The sequence below is a fragment of the Rana temporaria genome, chromosome 2 (assembly GCF_905171775.1).
Source record: "Rana temporaria chromosome 2, aRanTem1.1, whole genome shotgun sequence".
In the NCBI taxonomy this organism is placed as follows: domain Eukaryota; kingdom Metazoa; phylum Chordata; class Amphibia; order Anura; family Ranidae; genus Rana; species Rana temporaria.
This window is the reverse complement of record NC_053490.1, coordinates 5995574-6017743: the sequence shown is the minus strand read 5'-3', so window position 1 is coordinate 6017743 and position 22170 is coordinate 5995574. Positions and strand designations below refer to the sequence as shown.

Genomic DNA, 22170 nt, shown 5'->3' with positions numbered 1-22170 from the left:
CCAACTACCAGCCAAGGGGGCCTTAGTGTTAATGTTGTCCATACATCCATTAACTTGTGGTTTACAGATAGTCACCCAAACTTTGCTTTGTAGTGTTATTTGCAGAAAAGTCTAAACAATCTGCAGCAGTTGCCCGATGCTTTGAACTACTAATCGCCCAACCCGGCCACCTCTTCTGCCCTTGAGATGTTTATAAAAAGATCTATGTTCTGAAGCAGGGCTCTGCATATTAAGATCTGGGTTAATTACATGAAAATGAGCGCCATTCATCAGGGGATCAGCAGCTGTGTGAACGACTGACTCTCTCTCTCTCTCCGTCTTCCTCCACAAGCTAATGACCTGCCAACGCTCAACTCGGCCAAATTTCTATTTGTGGTGGCCACCAAGGCTGGAGAAAGACAAATGTCCATCGTGCTCAGCTGATCGTCCCTGACACCTTTTGGTCTAAAAGGAAGGAAAGACAAGACAAAACTGCCCTGGGAAAACTGTGACCATGAAAAGTTTCATTCTGACCCCAGAATTCAGTTGGATTAACTAAGATAAACAGCCAATTACATTAAAGATTTAAAACTTCATTTTTCCAGAATTCTCTGTGAGAATTCCACAACCCGTAAAGTGGCCATCAGCCTTCCTGCGTGAAAAAAACATGGCATCTCTATGAGGCTGGAGAAAAAAAGCACAAAATTGGAGTTCTTGCCCATTGCAAAAAAACGTTTCATGTCGCAGAAAACTCAACAATTCTGATTGGCTATTGAGGGCCACACCTCCACTTATATGCTGGTTTTCTTTCCTCCAGTTTGGATACATCTGCCCCTCTGAATAGCTCTTATGGGAAAAGGTCTCATTTGGAGAGATGAATCTACTTTAGGTGTAAAAGATGGGTGGAAGAGAAAGGTGGAGGACAGGGGCATTCAGGTGTAAGAAATTGGTGGAAGACACAGGAGTTTGGGTAGAAGAGATGGGAGGAAAATAGAGGGATTTAGGTGTAAAAGATGGGTGGAAGAGAAAGGTGGAGGACAGGGGCATTCAGGTGTAAGAAATTGGTGGAAGACACAGGAGTTCGGGTGGAAGAGATGGGAGGAAAATAGAGGGATTTAGGTGTAAAAGATGGGTGGAAGAGAAAGGTGGAGGACAGGGGCATTCAGGTGTAAGAAAATGGTGGAAGACACAGGGGTTCAGGTGGAAGAGATGGCTGGAAGACAGGAAGCGTGAAAGGGTGTAAAAGATCTGTAGATGACATAGGGGTTCAGAAAAGGGGATGTGAGGGGGGCAGAGGGATTTGGGTGTAAGAAATGGGTGGACCACAGAGGTATACAGTATGAGTGCAATACATGTAATACCTGTGTAGAGAACAAAGTTACTTGAGTGTCAGAGATGGATAGAAGATAGAGAAATTTGGGTGTAAAAGACGGGTAGAGGACATATGGATTCAGGAAAGCGTGAGGATTAGAGGGATTTGTGTGTAAGAGATGGGTGGTGGATAGAGGAATATGGGTGTATGAGATGGGTGGGGAACAAAGCAAATTGTGTGTAAGAGATGGGGGTAATACACAGTTATTTTTACGTAGGATGGGTGGAGGACAGAGGGATTTAGGTGTGAGAGAATGGGTGGAGGACAGAGGGATTTTGTTATAAGAGTTGGGTGGAGGACAGAGGGATTTTGTTATAAGAGTTGGGTGGAGGACAGAGGGATTTTGTTATAAGAGATGGGTGGAGGACAGAGGGATTTGGGTATAAGAGATGGGTGGAGGACAGAGGGATTTGGGTATAAGAGATGGGTGGAGGACAGAGGGATTTTGTTATAAGAGATGGGTGAAGGACAGAGGGATTTGGTTATAAGAGATGGGTGGAGGACAGAGGGATTCAGGTATAAGAGATGGATGGAAGAAAGAGGGATTCAGGTATAAAAGATGGATGTAGAACAGAGGGATTCAGTTATAAGAGATGGGTAAAAGAAAATAGGGATTCAGGTATAAGAGATGGAGTACAGAGCAATTCAAGTATAAGAGGAGAATGGAGGACAGAGAGATTTGTGTATAAGAGGTGGATGTAGAACAGAGGGATTCAGGTAGAAGAGATGAGTGGAGAACAAAGGGATTTAGGTAGAAGAGGTGGATGTAGAACAGAGGGATTTAGGTAGAATAGATGAATGGAGAACAGAGGGATTCAGGTAGAAGAGATTGGTGGAGGAAGGAGGGATTCAGATATAAGAGGCAGGTGGAAGAACAGAGGGATTTAGGCAGAAGAGACGGGTGAAGAACAAAGGGATTCAGGTAGAAGAGATGGATGGAAGACAAAGGGATTCAGGTAGAAGAGATGGGTGGAGAACAGAGGGATTTAGGCAGAAGAGACGGGTGGAGAACAGAGGGATTTAGGTAGAAGAGATGGGTGGAGAACAGAGGGATTCAGGTAGAAGAGATGAGTGGAGAACAAAGGCATTCAGGTAGAAGAGATTAGTGGAGAACAAAGGGATTTAGGTAGAAAAGACAGGTGGAGAACAAAGGGATTTAGGTAGAAGAGACGGGTGGAGGACAGAGGGATTTAGGTAGAAGAGACGGGTGGAGAACAGAGGGATTTAGGTAGAAGAGATGGATAGAAGACAAGGGGATTCAGGTAGAAGAGATGGGTGGAGAACAGAGGGATTCAGGTAGAAGAGATGGATAGAAGACAAGGGGATTTAGGTAGAAGAGACAGGTGGAGGACAGATAGACGGCAATGGCAGAGGAGCTGCAGTGGCTCAACGCGATTGGCACTGCGCTGACAAGCCATTCACCTCTGCAGCTAGGGGTTCGGATCCCGGTCTCGGCTACATGTGAGTTGAGTTTGGTGGTCTCAGCCCGGCTCCCGGTGGGTGTGCTATGCGAGGTAAGCCTGCGCTTAGTACGCCCACCCCCCTCCCACAAAAACCACCACACTTACACGCACTCAAAATTGGGTTAACATGCATGCACTTTGACCACGCGGTCTCTAAAAAAAAAGAGAGGCGAAGGACTAACGGGGCTGGTTGAGCGGGCAAAATCCTATCACTCCCTTATAGGGAGTCCCTCTGCCCCGTTGGGCTTCAAAGCGGAGCAGGTAGGGCGGGCTGTGTGGAAGGACCCCCTCACACACCCGCCATTGCCACCCGGGGCATGGAGAAAGGTGGCAGATTGCCTCTGGGGGAGGCCTGCCTACTCCCAACTCCTGCAGTCCAGTACACGCACAAAATACACTTAAGAAAAAAAGAAAAGAAGAAAAAAAAGATGGCAATGGCTGGTTGGTAAGTTGGTATCCAATCGGAGTAATGGGGTTACCTGGCATTCGCACTTTAGTTTCTGCTCCTTCTGGAAGGCCAGGGTGCTGGTGAGGACGGTGGACGTGTAGCAGAAGCAGTGTTGGATTATGTGCTCATCCTCCTCTGTGTAGCTGAGAAAAGATGGACAGAAGACGTTATCATTGAATATCACATTACACTGAACCCCAGAACAGTCCAAGCATCTTCAAGGGGCCCAATAACAAGCAGATCAATATGCATCATTTACCATAATGACAGTCATATTCAGCAAAGAGCACCAATAGGAAAAGACAATTACACATACAGTGACATATGCGCCGAAGACTGAGCCTACAGAGTGCTTAATGGTAAACTAGCTTATTTTCAGTGAGCATCTCGCCTGCCCCCCACCCCCCCACATAATCATACATTGACATACTTGCTGTATCCTATTCCCTCCATTATAGCACAATACTAGATTTACAGATACTCACTCTACGGTATTTCTTTGCATTCACTCAGCCTCCCCGTTCAGCAACTCTTGAGATAACATCTCAGCCTCATAGATTGTATTCCTCTTCCATCAGTCACACCTGTCTGGTTGACGTGCATTGATACCGAGGAACAATATAACCTTCCACAGACTTTAGAGGAGTGTCTCACAACCATGACACCTTGGGGTGCTGCAAGAAGCATGAGACCAAGTTTGCGCTGGTTCCGAGATGGATAGAGGAATCTGATTTGATAAGGGAACTTCTGATGGTGTGAAGAGACTCTATCATGGGGCTACTCTGATGTCATAGGGGGCTCTGATATGATGGGGGACCTCTGATGTGATGGGGGACCTCTGATCTGAAGAGGAGACTTTGATATATGGGGGAATCTAATATTGTGGGATGACTCTGATGTGATAAGGAGACTCTAATATGATGGGGAGACCCTGTCATGGGGGTACTCTGATGTCATAAGGCACTTGGATGTAATGGGGATTCTCTGATGAGATGGGGGGGCCTCTGATGTGATGGGGGACTCTAATCGCATGGGGGCACCTCTGATGGGATAGGGAACCTTTGATGTTAAGGGGGGAATTTAATGTGATGGGGGGGACCTCTGAAATGATGGGGGAACCTTTAATGTGATGGAGGACCCCTGATGTGATGGGAGGACCTCTGATGTGATGGGAGGACCTCTGATGTGATGGGAGGACCTCTGATGTGATGGGGGGACCTCTGATGTGATGGGAGGTCTTTGATGTGATGGGGGGACCTCTGATGTGATGGGAGGTCTTTGATGTGATGGGGGGACCTCTGATGTGATGGGGGGACCTCTGATGTGATGGGGGACCTCTAATGAGATGAGGAACTTTTAATGTGATGGAGGATCTCTGATGTGAAGGGAGAGGGACCTTTGATGCGATGAAGGAACCTCTAATAAAATGGGAGGACTTTGATATGATGGGAGGATCTCTGATGTGATGGGGAACCTCTGATAAGATGGGGGAACCTCTGATGTGAACGGGGGACTTTGATGTGAACGGGGGGACTCTGATGTGAATGGGGGGACTCTGATGTGAACGGGGGGACCTCTGATGTGAACGGGGGGACCTCTGATGTGAATGGGGTGGGACTCTGATGGCATGGGGGAACCTTTGATATGATGGGGGGACATTTGATGCAATGGAAGGACCTCTGATGTAATGGGTGGACCTTTGATGTGACGGGGGGACCTTTGATGTGATGGGGGGACCTTAGATGTGATTAGAGGCCTCTGATGAGATTGGAGGACCTCTGATGTGATGGAGGACTCTGATGGCATGGCGGACCTCTGATGTGATAAGGGGGGCCTCTGATGTGATAAGGGGGGCCTCTGATGTGAAGGGGGGACTTCTGATGTGAAGGGAGGACCTTTGATGTAATGTGAGGACCTCTGATGTGATAAGGGGGACCTTTGATTTGAAGGGGGGACCTCTGATGTGAAGGGAGGACCTCTGGTGTGATGGAGGACCTCTGATGAGATTGGAGGACCTCTGATGTGATGGGGAACGTCTGATGTAAATGGGGGACTTTGATGGCATGGGGGACCTTTGATGTGATGGGAGGACCTCTGATGTGATGGGGGGACCTTTGATGTGATGGGGGGACCTTTGATGTGATGGGAGGACCTCTGATGTGATGGGGGGACATTTGATGTGATGGGGGACCTTTGATGTGAAGGGGGACATCTGATGTGAAGGGGGACATCTGATGTGAAGGGGGACATCTGATGTGAAGGGGGACCTTTAATGTGATGGGGGGACTTTGATGGCATGTGGGACCTCTGATGTAAAGGGGGGCCTTTGATGTGATAGGGGGACCTCTGATATGATGGGGGGACCTCTGATATGATGGGGGGACCTCTGATGTGAGGGGGAAGACCTCTGATGTGAGGGGGAAGACCTCTGATGTGAAGGGGGGGGCCTCTGACAAGATGGGGAACTCTAATGTGATGGGGGATTCTGACATGAAGAGGGGACTCCCGATTTGAAGTTTTCCCATTGATAAGTAACATTTACTTGTTAGACTGGGCCCTGGGGCCTCCAGATTTTGCGTACTTTAAAATTGTGCCACCACTGAAAAGAGGCCGCGAGACTCTGCCGTAGAGTGCAGTCGGTGATAGGTAGGTAGCCCAGTACAAGTGCTCTTTGGTTACCAGGAGCCGTGCGGCTGTTTCACGTCACTAGACACCTATTGTGTTCCCAGAGATCAGCAGGACACAGAGAGGACGCAGAGAGGAAGCAGAGAGGAAGCAGAGAGGACACAGAGAGGACGCAGAGAGGAAGCAGAGAGGAAGCAGAGAGGAAGCAGAAAGGAAGCAGAGAGGAGGCAGAGAGGAAGCAGAGAGGAGGCAGAGAGGAAGCAGATAGGAAGCAGAGAGGAAGCAGAGAGGAGGCAGAGAGGAAGCAGAGAGGAAGCAGAGCCTGCCTATGGAACAAACACACATCTCCATCCCTAGTAAAGTCTCTACTGACACAAAAAACATTATTCTCATTCCGGACTTAATATCTCCTTCTCTTTATCTCTGTGATTTTTGCGCTCTCGTTTGTCTGGGGGGCGCTCAACCGAGAACCTGTCACTAAAAAGGATGGATGGGGGTAGCCGGCCGCTATCCATCCTCTGGAATGAGCCATCTGCCGCATAGACGCCGGCCCATACATCACGCCAATCATTCGCCTTTTCAGGCACGGCGTACAGATGGCGACAGACAGGACATCGATTGTACAATGACGCCGTCCCCTCTGATGAGGCGCTGCAGCTTTAAAGGTCAGCTCATCCGGAAATGTCCACTAAGAGATGGAGGAGCGTGGCGTGTACACAGGAGAGAGTGATGGAGCGCCTCACCGAACTTCAGCTATATACATGCCGGTGTTCCATTGAATAGTGCCCTCTGTCGGAAAGTTCCCCCGCATGTGCAGTATAGAAGGGCACTCCAGCTGATTTCACAATCAGCTGGCTTCACGTCACCACGGCGCCTGCGCACATCGTAGGAGGCATTTTTCGACGGGAGATACCATTTGACGGGCACAATTGAAAGCTATGCAAGGGAGGGAGACCGTAGTTGTCAGATTGTACCTCGCTGTTGCGGGGCGTGTTTACAGTGCGCTCAAGGTCGGGCTTTGCCTGTGTCTAAGGGCGGGTTGCAACACGGACAAAACACGCCCTGCAACAGCGAGGCTTGATCTGACAACTACGGTCTCCCTCCGCTGTCACTTGTGCCCGTCAAATGGTATCTCCCGTCTAAAAATGCCTCCTACGATGTGCGCATGCGCCATGGTGTGCGTCAAGCAGGCACGTTTCGACGGAGGGCACTATTAGATAGAACACCGGCACTGGGGGGCTACAGATCATTGAGGAAACCATGAGTGCCAACATGTACTGTGACACCCTGAAGCAGAGCATGATCCCCTCCACTCAGAGACTGGGCCGCAGGGAAGTATTCCAACATGATAACGACCCCAAACACCTCCAAGACAACCACTGCCTTGCTAAAGAAGCTGAGGGTAAAGGTGATGGACTGGCCAAGACCTAAACCCCGATTGATCATCTGTGGGGCTCCTCAAATGGAAGGTGGAGGAGCGCAAGGTCTCCAACATCCACCAGCTCTGTGATGTCGTCATGGAGGAGGGGAAGAGGACTCCAGTGACAACCTGTGAAGTTCTGGTGACCTCCATGCCCAAGAGGGTTGAAAAATAATGGCGCCCACACAAAATATTGACACTTTGGGCCCCAATTTGGAAATTTTCACTTAGGGGTGTCCTCACTTTTGTTGCCAGCGGTTTAGACATTAATGGCTGTGTGTTGAGTTATTTGGAGGGGACGGAAAATTTACACCGTTATACAAGCTGTACACTCACTACACAACATTGTAGATACAAAGTGTCATTTCTTCAGTGTTGTCACATGAAAAGATTTACACAAATGTGAGAGGTGTACTTACTTTTGTGAGATACTGTGTATATCTGATGACAGGTGCACTTTACATAAGCCAATAAAGGACATCACTCCAACTCTAAACTTCTTACTTATGCAAAAGATATACAGCGAAAGCCAATCAAGATAAAAAGCTAAGACACAAATCGCCGTTTTTCCGGAACGCCGCACGCCGAGACGCCGCCAGTCAGCAGCCGGGATCTGATTAAGTCTTGTTGAGATCTCTTCTCCTCCGGCCGGGTAAATCTTTTAATCACTTCCACATCCAGACAGAGAATTAGGTGCTCACAATTTGCGCAATGCCGCCGGATTAGCCGCATACAAACTACTAATCAGAGGAGCCGCCAAGACGGCGAGTGGAATCCGCCGTGATGTTCCCATCAAATAGGATCTTTTCCCCCGAGAGCAGAGGAGACGCCGCCGGCGAAGGGGGAAGCGGGTTCAGGTTCAGGCAACCCACCAAAGTCGCATTCGGGAGAAGAGCTTTTGAACATTAAAAACGCTTGAAAAAGCGCCCAAAGACGCACGGGCACGTCAATGAGCGTTCGCACATTGGCGCATTAATACTTTCTAGTGGCCAGAATAAATGAACATTCCGTAAATCAGCTGATTATTCCTATCGGAAGAGATCGATCGAAAAAAAAATCGATCATTTATCAACCAGCATAAGAGAAAATAATAATAAATAATATAAAAAATAAATATATATTAAATATAAATAGAATAAAATATATTATAAATATAAATAAAATAATAATAATTTTATATATATATATATATATATATATATATATATATATATATATTTTTTATTCTATTTATATTTATAATATATTTTATATTATTTATATTTTATTCTATTTATATTTATAAATATAAATAGAATAAAATATAAATAATATATTATAAATATATTATGAATATAAATAAAATAATAATAATAATAATAATATTTAATCTATATATATATATATATATATATATATATATATATAGTGGTCTCTCACATTGGATCTCTTTCCAATTCAATCTGAGGATATAATAAAGAGCGAAACTTGACCTTCCAATTTCTGGGGGTCTCAATCCTTCGTTGTGTTGCTCTTCAAGAACTAGTATAAGAGAAATCTAGTTAACCAGCGCGCATTGGCGCACATGCACAGGCACACTAGAAGGAATATTCATTTGAGAATGCGCGAGCGCGCACACACGTGCATGCACTGGCGCCAAGCGGCCTATTTCAACCAAGCAATGACATGAACACATTCCTGAGTGGTCTTTCAGCTTGTTCCTGTTTGCCTGTGCCCTGATCTGCTTCCTGCCTACCTGTGTTTGACCCAGCTTGATCTCAACCCTTCTTTGGACTTCTGCCCGCCTACCTGTGACCTTGGCCTGTGTTTGACTCTGCTCTTGTCTCATGCTCCTGTACCTTGCTGCGTACCGACTCGCTTGCATCCTGTTTCTGCTTTAGTCTCACGTTCCTGTACCTGCATTGCCCGGCTGTTGATGACCCCTTGGCTTATGTTCCGGTTACGCTTCTGCTTACTGATCCAGCGTCACAGAGTTCCTGTTTCGGGTGCCCGTCTGGGGAACTACAGCCATCGGTTCCCTCTCAAGCCTCAGCTGGTGTCACCTGCTATACCGGCCCCTAATGTCACTATGTGTCCTACACTCCCTGTCAGTTCTACCAGGGGTGTTGGACAGGAGGTGCAAGAAAAGCCCCCTCTACAGCTCGATCTCCACCAGGTATGTGACAGCTGGGTGGATCAGTGGCTGGGAAGCAATGGGCCATGGTGGAGGCCAAACCTGATTTAAGCCAGCCAAGCCTGCAGTCTCATGCTTGTGATAGCATGTGTAATACGTGCTTAAGCTCCCTGTCTGTCTGTCCTGCTCTACTGTTTAGATTCCCATCAGATATCGATCATTCTCTGAACTCTGCCTGCCTTTTGACTACAGGTTGGACACTGACTATTCTGAACCTTGCCTGCCTTGTACCTGGACTGTCATTGAACCACTCTGCCTGTCTGCCAACTGCAAGTACCCGTTTGCTTTGCTCAGTTCACGCCTGTCCTAGCGTGGTGGCCAGGCATTATAGCATTGTGTAGAAGTCCTGGGGGAACCCAGGTACTGATAGGCCTGCTTGCCTTGTGGGAAAGAGGGCTGCTATAGATGAAGAACACAGAAGCTGGATATAGGGTCTGACCACCTGCATTAGGGGTAAGTGTGGCAGTGGCACACCCTTTCTATGGCATGCATTCGCAATGAGGGAGGGGAGCACAGTTCTGCATTCTTGCCGTGGGCATTGGACAAACCTGTCCAGGTATTGCCTGGAAGCGTTCAGTTCCTGGGCACTTTCAGGTTCAGGGCGGTCAAACCTCGGCTACCATATTCAACATCTTCACACCTCATTTATACATGTTTCAAAGCTGATTGGGTCTCAGAACTCTGGCTTGTGGAGTTCTCTGATGGAGGGGACTGTGTGAGAGTACTGGGCTAGGACCAAAGGTGTTGGTTCCACAGACTGATGACTTCTGTATTTGCGCAATGAGGAGTGCCTCAAGTAAAAGTAGTGTACATATAATGTAAATTTGGTTCCAGACTTGGTTGGCAATAAGATACAACCAACACAATTTGGGGGGACTGGGCTCCCCCTTCTTCAGGGCTAACAGGGCCCCCCCAGTGGTTGCCCCAAAGAAGGGGAACCCAATCACCCAAAGTGCATTGGCCGTATCATTTTACTAATAAAGTCTGAAAGCAAACCAATACCCGTAAAACTTAACTCAAGGTGCTACCCATTGCCCACATAGAAGCCAAGTCACGTTCCCACCACAGTAATGAATATACTTTGTAGAGATACCGACGGCCGTGCACTTACTTTCCTCCTTGTTTGTTGAACACACAGGCCAGTGCCACCACCTGCGACGTCGCCCGACATATAACCGGAACACACAGCATGGAGCGAACCTCGAAGCCCAACATGTTGTTCAGCTGCTTGTGCTCTTCCTAAGGAGATAAGGAGAGAACAATTACTCCAAAAAGGCCAATCACAGGTGGCGATGTTCATGTTAGCTTTGGGTGTAGGACTGTGTTAACCCACCTTGGGATGTTCCCACTCCACCCATGGCTTGCTCTAACATCATATAAAAATCCATTATGTGGGTTGAGACTCATTTTACTCACTCGTGATTAGTAGGGTGTAGGTCCTTAGACTTACCCCGAAAGTCTTAGGGGGGGGGGGGAGAGCCTGTGACCTTATGGTCAGGTTCTCCACCTCATAGGGTGTAGGTCCTCAGACTTACCCTGAAAGTCTTAGGGGGGGGAAGCCAGTGATCCTATGGTCAGGTTCTCCACCTCGTAGGGTGTAGGTCCTCACACTTACCTTGAAAGTCTTAGGGGGGGGAGAGCCCGTGACCTTATGGTCAGGTTCTCCACCTCGTAGGGTGTAGGTCCTCACACTTACCTTGAAAGTCTTAGGGGGGGGAGAGCCCGTGACCTTATGGTCAGGTTCTCCACCTCGTAGGGTGTAGGTCCTCACACTTACCTTGAAAGTCTTAGGGGGGGGAGAGCCCGTGACCATATGGTAAGGTTCTCCACCTCGTAGGGTGTAGGTCCTCACACTTACCCTGAAAGTCTTAGGGGGGGAGAGCCAGTGACCTTATGGTCAGGTTCTCCACCTTGTAGGGTGTAGGTCCTCAGACTTACCCTGAAAGTCTTAGGGGGGGGGAGAGCCAGTGATCTTATGGTCAGGTTCTCCACCTTGTAGGGTGTAGGTCCTCAGACTTACCTTGAAAGTCTTGGGGGGGGGGGCAGTGACCTTATGGTCAGGTTCTCCACCTCATAGGGTGTAGGTCCTCACACTTACCCTGAAAGTCTTAGGGGAGAAGAGCCAGTGACCTTATGGTCAGGTTCTCCAGCTCATAGGGTGTAGGTCCTCAGACTTACACTGAAAGTCTTAGGGGGGAGAACCAGTGACCTTATGGTCAGGTTCTCCACCTCATAGGGTGTAGGTCCTCAGACTTACCTTGAAAGTCTTGGGGGGGGGCAGTGACCTTATGGTCAGGTTCCCCACCTCGTAGGGTTTGTAGGTCCTCAGACTTACCCTGAAAGTCTTAGGGGGGGGGGGGCAGTGACCTTATGGTCAGGTCAACGATTCCCATTGAGGTTTATGGGGGGGGGGGGGCTGTAATTTCTAGAACTAATAGGCAAACTACCGCCAAAAAGGCCATGGGAGGTCTGGTACATTGTTTACAGTGCAGATCGGATCTGATACATTGTTCACAGTGCAGATCGGATCTGATACATTGTTCACAGTGCAGATCGGATCTGATACATTGTTTATAGTACAGATCGGATCTGATACATTGTTCACAGTGCAGATCGGATCTGATACATTGTTCACAGTGCAGATCGGATCTGATACATTGTTCACAGTGCAGATCGGATCTGATACATTGTTCACAGTGCAGATCGAATCTGATACATTGTTCACATCTTGAGACGGGTAACATGGAAGTCAGACAACATATGATTGTCCATAGGTTCAGTCTGGATTTTCCTATATTGTGTAATAATCGGCCTCTAGAATTCTCTGGAACATCTAATAATCTCGGTGCTGCTCTGGAGTGTTCCGCCCCCGCTACGCATTTCGCTGACCCAGTCAGAGCCGCGTTGACTTTGAAGGTCTTATCTCACTCCCGCCAGCCTGCCTCGGGGTTACAGTTTTTTTGCCGCCTGCGGGCCAGAAATATCAGAATGTATAAAATATTCCGCTGCTCGTGTTTCTGCCTTCCGTCGTATCAAAGTGTGAATGGAATGAAATGCGCTTCGTGGAGTTTGCCGAGTCAGAGGAAAATATAAATACGAGGAACAAAACGCGGGGACAAGTGACGTCATACATATGATGAGCCGTCCGTAAAAAAAATCACTAATTATAGGCTTTGGTTACTATGGCAACAATCGACTTATTATTACACTACTGAGGAAGTGACGCGTTTCGCTATTCTTTACATCTAACCCGAAATATGACTTTTTTTAATTTGATAAATTACCATCCCACATTTTTTCACACAGCACAAAAATGTGTCCCCAACAGAAATCAGCAAATGTATACGCCAATCAGTCATAATTTTATGACCACCCACCTAATATTGGGCAAGTCCCCGTTTTCCCACCAAGACAGCCCTGACCCATCGAGGCGCCGACTCCACACCATCCCAGACTCCACACCATCCCAGGGTACCATGTGGTATCTGGCATCAAGGTGTACAGACCCGGGAACTCAGCACAGAGATGGTGGGAACCCCTCATAATGGGCACAGAGGGTGTACAGACCCGGGAACTCGGCACAGGGATGGTGGGAACCCCTCATAATGGGCACAGCGGGTGTACAGACCCGGGAACTCAGCACAGGGATGGTGGGAACCCCTCATAATGGGCACAGCGGGTGTACAGACCCGGGAACTCAGCACAGGGATGGTGGGAACCCCTCATAATGGGCACAGCGGGTGTACAGACCCAGGAACTCAACACAGGGATGGTGGGAACCCCTCATAATGGGCACAGCGGGTGTACAGACCCAGGAACTCAGCACAGGGATGGTGGGAACCCCTCATAATGGGCACAGAGGGTGTACAGACCCGGGAACTCAGCACAGGGATGGTGGGAACCCCTCATAATGGGCACAGCGGGTGTACAGACCCGGGAACTCAGCACAGGGATGGTGGGAACCCCTCATAATGGGCACAGCGGGGTGTACAGACCTGGGAACTCAGCACAGGGATGGTGGGAACCCCTCATAATGGGCACAGCGGGTGTACAGACCCGGGAACTCAGCACAGGGATGGTGGGAACCCCTCATAATGGGCACAGCGGGTGTACAGACCCGGGAACTCAGCACAGGGATGGTGGGAACCCCTCATAATGGGCACAGCGGGTGTACAGACCCGGGAACTCAGCACAGGGATGGTGGGAACCCCTCATAATGGGCACAGCGGGATGTACAGACCCGGGAACTCAGCACAGGGATGGTGGGAACCCCTCATAATGGGCACAGCGGGTGTACAGACCCGGGAACTCAGCACAGGGATGGTGGGAACCCCTCATAATGGGCACAGCGGGTGTACAGACCCGGGAACTCAGCACAGGGATGGTGGGAACCCCTCATAATGGGCACAGCGGGTGTACAGACCCGGGAACTCAGCACAGGGATGGTGGGAACCCCTCATAATGGGCACAGTGGTGTGTACAGACCCGGGGACTCAGCACAGGGATGGTGGGAACCCCTCATAATGGGCACAGCGGGTGTACAGACCCAGGAACTAAGCACAGGGATGGTGGGAACCCCTCATAATGGGCACATCGGGTATACAGACCCGGGAACTCAGCACAGGGATGGTGGGAACCCCTCATAATGGGCACATTGGGTGTACAGACCCGGGAACTCCTGACCATCACACCCATATGAGCTTGTTGGATACCCCATTCCAAAACTACGGCCATTATTATGGAGTTGCTCCCATTGTAGCTCCCATTGTACCTCCGCTCTTCTGGGAAGCCTTCCCATGAAATTTTGAAGGGTGTCTGTGGGGATTTGTGCCCCCCCTGTGAGGCCAGGTACTGATGTTGGACGAGAAGACCTGGATCACCATTCCTCATTCTAGTTCATTCCAAAGGTGTTCAGTAGGGTTGAGGTCAGGACTCTGTGCAGGACACCCTAGTTCCTCCACACCAAACTGGTCACCCTTTTTTTTTTTTTGGTCTTTTGTTTTTTACTGGGGGGGGGGGGGGGCACAATCATGCTGGAGAAGAAAATGGTCTTCACCAAACTGTTATACCAAGATACTGACCGAACTGATGTCATGTAGAGTGATCGACTTCTTCTTGTCCACCACTTGGCCGAGATGTCCGAATGTCAGCTGAGGGGGGGGAATAAAAAAATTTCAGATTCTTCATTGCAATATTATTTCAGTTCTTGAGCCATGCTCATGCATGTCTAACACAAATCAGCCTCTTGCTGCAGCCAGAACACAACCTTGCCTTTCATCCCCTCCCCCCCTCATCTCCTCCTCCCGAAAAGAAGAGTTGGCGATTGAAAACGCACAGGAGCGAAAATAAAGCCACTTACCGGGAAGCTGATTTCTTCTTCAAGTATTTTATTACCGACAACCTGCAACAAATTAAAGGGACAGCGTCATTATTTGTTCACATAAGAGTAAAGTAACCACTTCCCTACCGTAGGACGTCATATGACGTCCTGGACTTTAGGGGGGGATATCTGAGAGATGGGGCCAGCTACAGGCATCATTCAGATATCCTTCTTTGCAGCCGGTGATTCTGCGCACCATAAGAACAAATATAGAGGCAGTTCCACTGCTTGATCCTTCTTATAGGCGGCAGGAGGGAATGTACCCCCCTCCCGCAGCCATCCGGTGCTTCTCCGGGCTCTCCCGTGCCATCGGAGAACAAATTGGCTGCCGCCGAATGAGGAGGTCCCCAGGGCCCCTTTACAGGCCCGGCCGGCCCCCTCCCGGTTATTATTTTTTATTTTTTTTTGCATTACACCTGTAAGGGGCCCGATGGTCCCCAGGGCCCCTTTACAGGCCCGGCTGGCCCCATCAAGCTTGAATGGAATTCCGCCGGAAAATTCCATCGGATTTTATCCCATCGGAAATTCCGATCGTGTGTACCGGGGCATAATAGGCTTCCAAACGGGTAAAGAGCGGGCGCACTGCTGTGCGTTCGCTGTTTACTTAGTGTTGTGTTAGGGAAGCGAATAAATCGCTTTCCTAACACTGACCCGCCTCTCCGCCAATCAGGTGCTTGGGTCTGGTTACCTGTCACCTGATTGGCTGAAGCGACAGGCGCTGTGATTGGATGCCTATGAAGGGTGGAGTACCATATAGAGGGCTTATGACCTGTTTCCAAAACCCTTCATTTGGGGGGTGGGTGCCCGTGGCCCGTAAATCAAGCTGGCATTTATATTTGCAATTTAAATTTTTTTTGCAAATGTCATTGTTGCTGTAGTAGGTTGTATCATAAATTTTCAGGCCTAAAATTATTTTTTAAACGCGCGCGCGCGCAAAATAAAAACGCAATAAAGTGTCTGTCGGCAAAGGGGTTAAATCTGCTGTAAATAGCGGCGCTCCCTTAAACCGATGCTCATAACCAGTTGTTTACCAGGAGCCTGAAAAGCGCGTTCCTGTAAAAGGCTGTGATGGGAAATGGCGTATTATTAATTCAGCGTTTATAAGATTATCTCAGCCAATTAACCTTCTCCGTGTATCATACAAAGCTGATAAAAAACACAACGCATTCCTCCGACAATTATTCTCGCTGATCCATGGCCGGCCCGCGGCGTGTAAACAGTCAGCCGTGCGAGCGGTGGGGGTCACATTGTACTGACCCGCTCGCCTGAGATCTGGGGCATCAAAGGACACGTTCTGCCTGCTGGAGCGCGCTGGTTACATGCCAGGGATCTTTTAATTAGTTCCTTCGTGTCGCCCCACAGCAGAAAGTTTAAAGGTGTAAAAAGAGTGATTTCGTGGGAGTGTGTCCAGGATTTTTTAAGAATATGTTTGGGATTTATTGGCAGCGTGTCCGGGATTTATTGGGAGTGTTTATGGGATTTATTGGGAGCGTGTCTGGGATTTATTGGGAGCGTGTCCGGGATTTATTGGGAGCGTGTCTGGGATTTATTGGGAGTGTGTCTGGGATTTATTGGGAGTATGTCCGGGATTTATTGGGAGTATGTCTGGGATTTATTGGGAGTGTGTCCGGGATTTATTGGGAGTGTTTATGGGATTTATTTGGAGCATGTCTGGGATTTATTGGGAGCGTGTCCGGGATTTATTGGGAGCGTGTCTGGGATTTATTGGGAGTGTGTCTGGGATTTATTGGGAGTATGTCCGGGATTTATTGGGAGTATGTCTGGGATTTATTGGGAGTGTGTCCGGGATTTATTGGGAGTATGTCCGGGATTTATTGGGAGTGTGTCCGGGATTTATTGGGAGTGTGCCTGGCATTATTGGGAGTATGTCTGGGATTTATTGGGTCTGTGTCCAGGATTTATTGGGAATATGTCCGGGATTTATTGGGACTGTGTCTGGGATTTATTGGGAATGTGCTTAGGATTTATTGGGACTGTGTCCGGGATTTATTGGGACTGTGTCTGGGATTTATTGGGAGTGTGTCTGGGATTTATTGGGAGTGTGTCTGGTATTTATTTGGAGCATGTCTGGGATTTATTGGGAGTGTGTCCGGGATTTATTGGGAGTGTGTCTGGGATTTATTGGGAGTGTGTCTGGGATTTATTGGGAGCGTGTCTGGGATTTATTGGGAGTGTGTCTGGGATTTATTGGGAGCGTGTCTGGGATTTATTGGGAGTGTGTCTGGCAATTGATGGGAATATGCCCGGGATTTATTGGGAGTGTATCCGGGTCTTTTTGGGAGTGTGTCTGGGATTTATTGGGAGTGTGTCTGGGATTTATTTGGAGCATGTCTGGGATTTATTGGGAGTGTGTCCGGGATTTATTGGGAGTGTGTCTGGGATTTATTGGGAGTGTGTCTGGGATTTATTGGGAGCGTGTCTGGGATTTATTGGGAGTGTGTCTGGCAATTGATGGGAATATGCCCGGGATTTATTGGGAGTGTATCCGGGTCTTTTTGGGAGTGTGTCTGGGATTTATTGGGAGTGTGTCTGGGATTTATTTGGAGCGTGTCTGGGATTTATTGGGAGTGTGACTGGGATTTATTGGGAGCGTGTCTGGCATTTATTGGGAATATGCCTGGGATTTATTGGGACTGTGTCTGGGATTAATTGGCAGTGTGTTCGGGATTTATTGGGAGTTTGTCCGGAATTTATTGGGAGTTTGTCCGGGATTTATTGGGAGTGTGTCTGGGATTTATTGGGAGTATGTCTGGGATTAATTGGGAGTGTGTCTGGGATTCATAGGAAGTGTGTCTGGGATTTATTGGGACTGTGTCTGGGATTAATTGGGACTGTGTCTGGGATTAATTGGGAATGTGCTTGGGATTTATTGGGACTGTGTCTGGGATTTATTGGGACTGTGTCTGGGATTTATTGGGACTGTGTCCGGGATTTATTGGGAGTGTGTCTGGGATTTATTGGGAGTGTGTCTGGGAATTATTGGGTATATAAATAAAATAAAAAATGGCGCCCCGCCCCAAAAAAAAAGGAAACAGGGGGAAGGGTACAGATCACCCCCCCCCCCCCCGAACCATACGGCGGGTGTCGTGATTGACAATGGATCTGCAGTAGGGGACATTATTTTTGATGTTTTTAATAAAGGACTTTACACTTGTATGGTGAATAGGTGGGCTATGTACCCCATACTCATTCGCATATGGGGTGGGTAGGGCGGGATCTGGGGGCCTCCTTGTTAAAGGGGGCTTTCAGGTCCTAATAAGCCCCCGGATCACATCATTTTTGATGATTTGTCGACCCTTTTTGTTCAATGGGCTGCCTTAACACATGGCATAATGTGCATTAATACATGGGCATGGGCACATTTGAAAATGTAAATGGGCACCCCCAATGTTCAACCAAAATATTTGGTGTTTTTTTTCCCCCCTGTAAATCCCTCTAAACTGCATGAATACACAGAGAAGTCCGAGGACTTAGATACGGCCGCACACTTACCTGGCAGAACAGCTGGTGACTCTCTTCGGACACAAGGAGGAGGCAGGAGCAAGGGGACTGGGTCTGCTGTTCCAGCTGTAAGAGAAGAGAAGAAGATCCGGGTCAGACATGACAATGCAGAGCAAAGAGGTACAAACAAGGTATATGTACACCCCAACAATCAAGTACTCCTATTCCCTCCATTTTGGGCTTTGTTTATTGAACAAATGATGGGGACCAGGCTGCGTTCATTATACAAATGATGGGGCCCAGGCTGAGTTCATTATACAAATGATGGGGCCCAGGCTGCGTTCATTATACAAATGATGGGGCCCAGGCTGCGTTCATTATACAAATGATGGGGCCCAGGCTGAGTTCATTATACAAATGATGGGGCCCAGGCTGCGTTCATTATACAAATAATGGGGGCCAGGCTGCGTTCATTATACAAATAATGGGGGCCAGGCTGCGTTCATTATACAAATGATGGGGACCAGGCTGCGTTCATTATACAAATGATAGGGGCCAGGCTGCCTTCATTATACAAATGATGGGGCCCAGGCTGCGTTCATTATACAAATGATGGGGACCAGGCTGCGTTCCTTATACAAATGATGGGGACCAGGCTGCGTTCCTTATACAAATGATGGGGCCCAGGCTGCGTTCATTATACAAATGATGGGGACCAGGCTGCGTTCCTTATACAAATGATGGGGACCAGGCTGCGTTCCTTATACAAATGATGGGGACCAGGCTGCGTTCATTATGATGGGGCCCAGGCTGCATTCATTATACAAATGATGGGGCCCAGGCTGCGTTCATTATAATGGGGCCCAGGCTGCGTTCATTATGATGGGGACCAGGCTGCGTTCATTATACAAATGATGGGGACCAGGCTGCGTTCATTATACAAATGATGGGGCCCAGGCTGCGTTCATTATACAAATGATGGGGCCCAGGCTGCGTTCATTATACAAATGATGGGGCCCAGGCTGCGTTCATTATACAAATGATGGGGCCCAGGCTGCGTTCATTATACAAATGATGGGGCCCAGGCTGGGTTCAGTATACAAATGATGGGGCCCAGGCTGCGTTCATTATACAAATGATGGGGCCCTGGGGTTGTGTTCATCATACAAATGGCATGGCCTCTGCCTTTGTTCATAATACAAATAACTGAGCCCCTAGGCTGTGTTCATCAAACAAAGATGGGGCCCAGGGTGTGTTCATGATACAAATGATGGGGCCCGGGCTGTGTTCATTAAACAAATGATAGGGCCCAGGCTGATCATAGGAATGAGGGGGGTGCCAGGCTTTGCTTATCATAAAAGTGATGGGCCCCTTGGTTACGTTCATCATACAAATGATGGGACCCCGGCTGTGTTCTTTGTGAATGTTTTGGAGGAAGTGTTGTAATATATGTTGTAATATGTTGGCCGATTTATGTGGGATGTTTATATATATATATATATATATATATATATATATATATATATATATATATATATATATTGTAAGTCCAAAATTGACCAGGCCAGATTTCAGTCGTCCAGGATGGGTCTATTTTACACATGAAACCTGTAATTACATGTTACACATCAAAAGACTGTCAATAGGCAAAGAGACAGGATGGGTATACTTTACACATCAAACCAATCAAACCATTACTCAGGCCACATGTAATCTAATTACTTATTAGAGGGAGCTTATTAGTATGCAAGGATGTATACTAATTAGTGACTCCGACTGGGGTCATTAGCTGTCACTCTATAAGACAGGATGTAAATCAAAGACGGCCAATCAAATTGCTCAGCTATTCAGTGAATAGGGAATATAATCCTGGAGTTTAGTCTTGTCAATGAGAATATATTCCCTATGTATTCTCTGTATGAATATGGCACAGGTCTAGAAGTGATGAGAATATATTCTCTATGTATTCTCTGATATGGAGGCACAGGTCTAGGAAGAGATTTGAATTATATGCTCTGTTGGATTTTGTATCGTCTGTGGACTTTGGACTTTGTTCGTTATTGGAAGTTAAATAAAATGCATTCTCTGGAGAGCCTGGTGTGTTGCTGCGGAACAACAAATTTATAGTCATCATACTAACACCTAAATATCAATTATCTGATCGGACTGAACATAATACATTGAGATCACTACAGGAAGGACAGAAGTCATTGGATCTATTATGCAGAAGATAAAGGGGCAAACTTGCTAATGATGGCAGTTTATAAAGCAGATTTACTTCACACACGTTAGCTACTTTACTAGGTAAAGCTCTGGCCAGTGAATGTGGTGGCTGGGGGTCTCCATATCAATGAAAGTGTGTTTTTCATAGTTTCAAAATGACCACAGCAGAAAAACAAGTTTTTCCAACAAATTCAGCCAACCCTCTTACAATCCACAGTAGGCTACGGAATGTTTATGGAGATGACATCATTGACAAGAGCAATTTGTTGTCATTGATGACTCTTGTCAATAGTGTCATCTCTGTAAACATTCTGTATCCTTCTGTGGATGTCAGACAGCTTGCACCCTCTCCTTCATCAAGAACTCAATGGCAGCATATTGCTTCTGAATGGAATTAATTATTTACAGAAGAAGAAGAAGACAGAAGAAGAAGAAGAAGAAGACAGAAGAAGAAGAAGAAGAAGACAGAAGAAGAAGAAGAAGAAGACAGAAGAAGAAGAAGAAGAAGACAGAAGAAGAAGAAGAAGAAGACAGAAGAAGAAGAAGAAGACAGAAGAAGAAGAAGACAGAAGAAGAAGAAGAAGAAGAAGACAGAAGAAGAAGAAGAAGAAGACAGAAGAAGAAGAAGAAGACAGAAGAAGAAGAAGACAGAAGAAGAAGAAGACAGAAGAAGAAGAAGACAGAAGAAGAAGAAGACAGAAGAAGAAGAAGACAGAAGAAGAAGAAGACAGAAGAAGAAGAAGACAGAAGAAGAAGAAGAAGAAGACGACAGAAGAAGAAGAAGACAGAAGAAGAAGAAGAAGAAGACAGAAGAAGAAGAAGACAGAAGAAGACAGAAGAAGACAGAAGAAGACAGAAGAAGAAGAAGAAGAAGACGACAGAAGAAGAAGAAGACAGAAGAAGAAGAAGACAGAAGAAGAAGAAGACAGAAGAAGAAGAAGACGACAGAAGAAGAAGAAGAAGAAGAAGAAGGAGAAGACAGAAGAAGAAGAAGACAGAAGAAGAAGAAGAAGACAGAAGAAGAAGACAGAAGAAGAAGAAGAAGAAGAAGAAGAAGAAGAAGAAGAAGACAGAAGAAGAAGAAGACGACAGAAGAAGAAGAAGACGACAGAAGAAGAAGAAGAAGACAGAAGAAGAAGAAGACAGAAGAAGAAGAAGAAGAAGAAGAAGAAGAAGACAGAAGAAGAAGAAGAAGAAGAAGACAGAAGAAGAAGAAGAAGACGACAGAAGAAGAAGAAGACAGAAGAAGAAGACAGAAGAAGACAGAAGAAGACAGAAGAAGAAGAAGAAGACAGAAGAAGAAGAAGACAGAAGAAGAAGAAGAAGACAGAAGAAGAAGAAGACAGAAGAAGAAGAAGACAGAAGAAGAAGAAGAAGAAGAAGACAGAAACAGAAGAAGAAGACAGAAACAGAAGAAGAAGAAGAAGAAGAAGAAGAAGAAGAAGAAGAAGAAGAAGAAGAAGAAGAAGAAGAAGAAGAAGAAGAAGACAGAAACAGAAGAAGAAGAAGAAGAAGAAGACAGAAACAGAAGAAGAAGAAGACAGAAGAAGAAGACAGAAGAAGAAGAAGAAGACAGGAGAAGAAGAAGACAGAAGAAGAAGAAGAAGAAGAAGAAGAAGAAGAAG

General features: G+C 47.2%; 1 protein-coding gene across 1 annotated transcript in view; it reads right to left on the bottom strand.

Moving 5' to 3' along the window:
- PDE2A (phosphodiesterase 2A) overlaps positions 1-22170 on the bottom strand; it is a 394708-nt gene that overhangs the window by 79477 nt on the left and 293061 nt on the right. Inside the window, exons 9-13 of the mRNA XM_040339780.1 lie at positions 18374-18448; positions 14840-14881; positions 14562-14630; positions 10592-10719; positions 3294-3405 (exon numbers count right to left, since the gene is read on the bottom strand). Of these exons, the coding sequence (XP_040195714.1) occupies positions 3294-3405; positions 10592-10719; positions 14562-14630; positions 14840-14881; positions 18374-18448 (426 nt within the window). The remainder of the gene's footprint in view (positions 1-3293; positions 3406-10591; positions 10720-14561; positions 14631-14839; positions 14882-18373; positions 18449-22170) is intronic.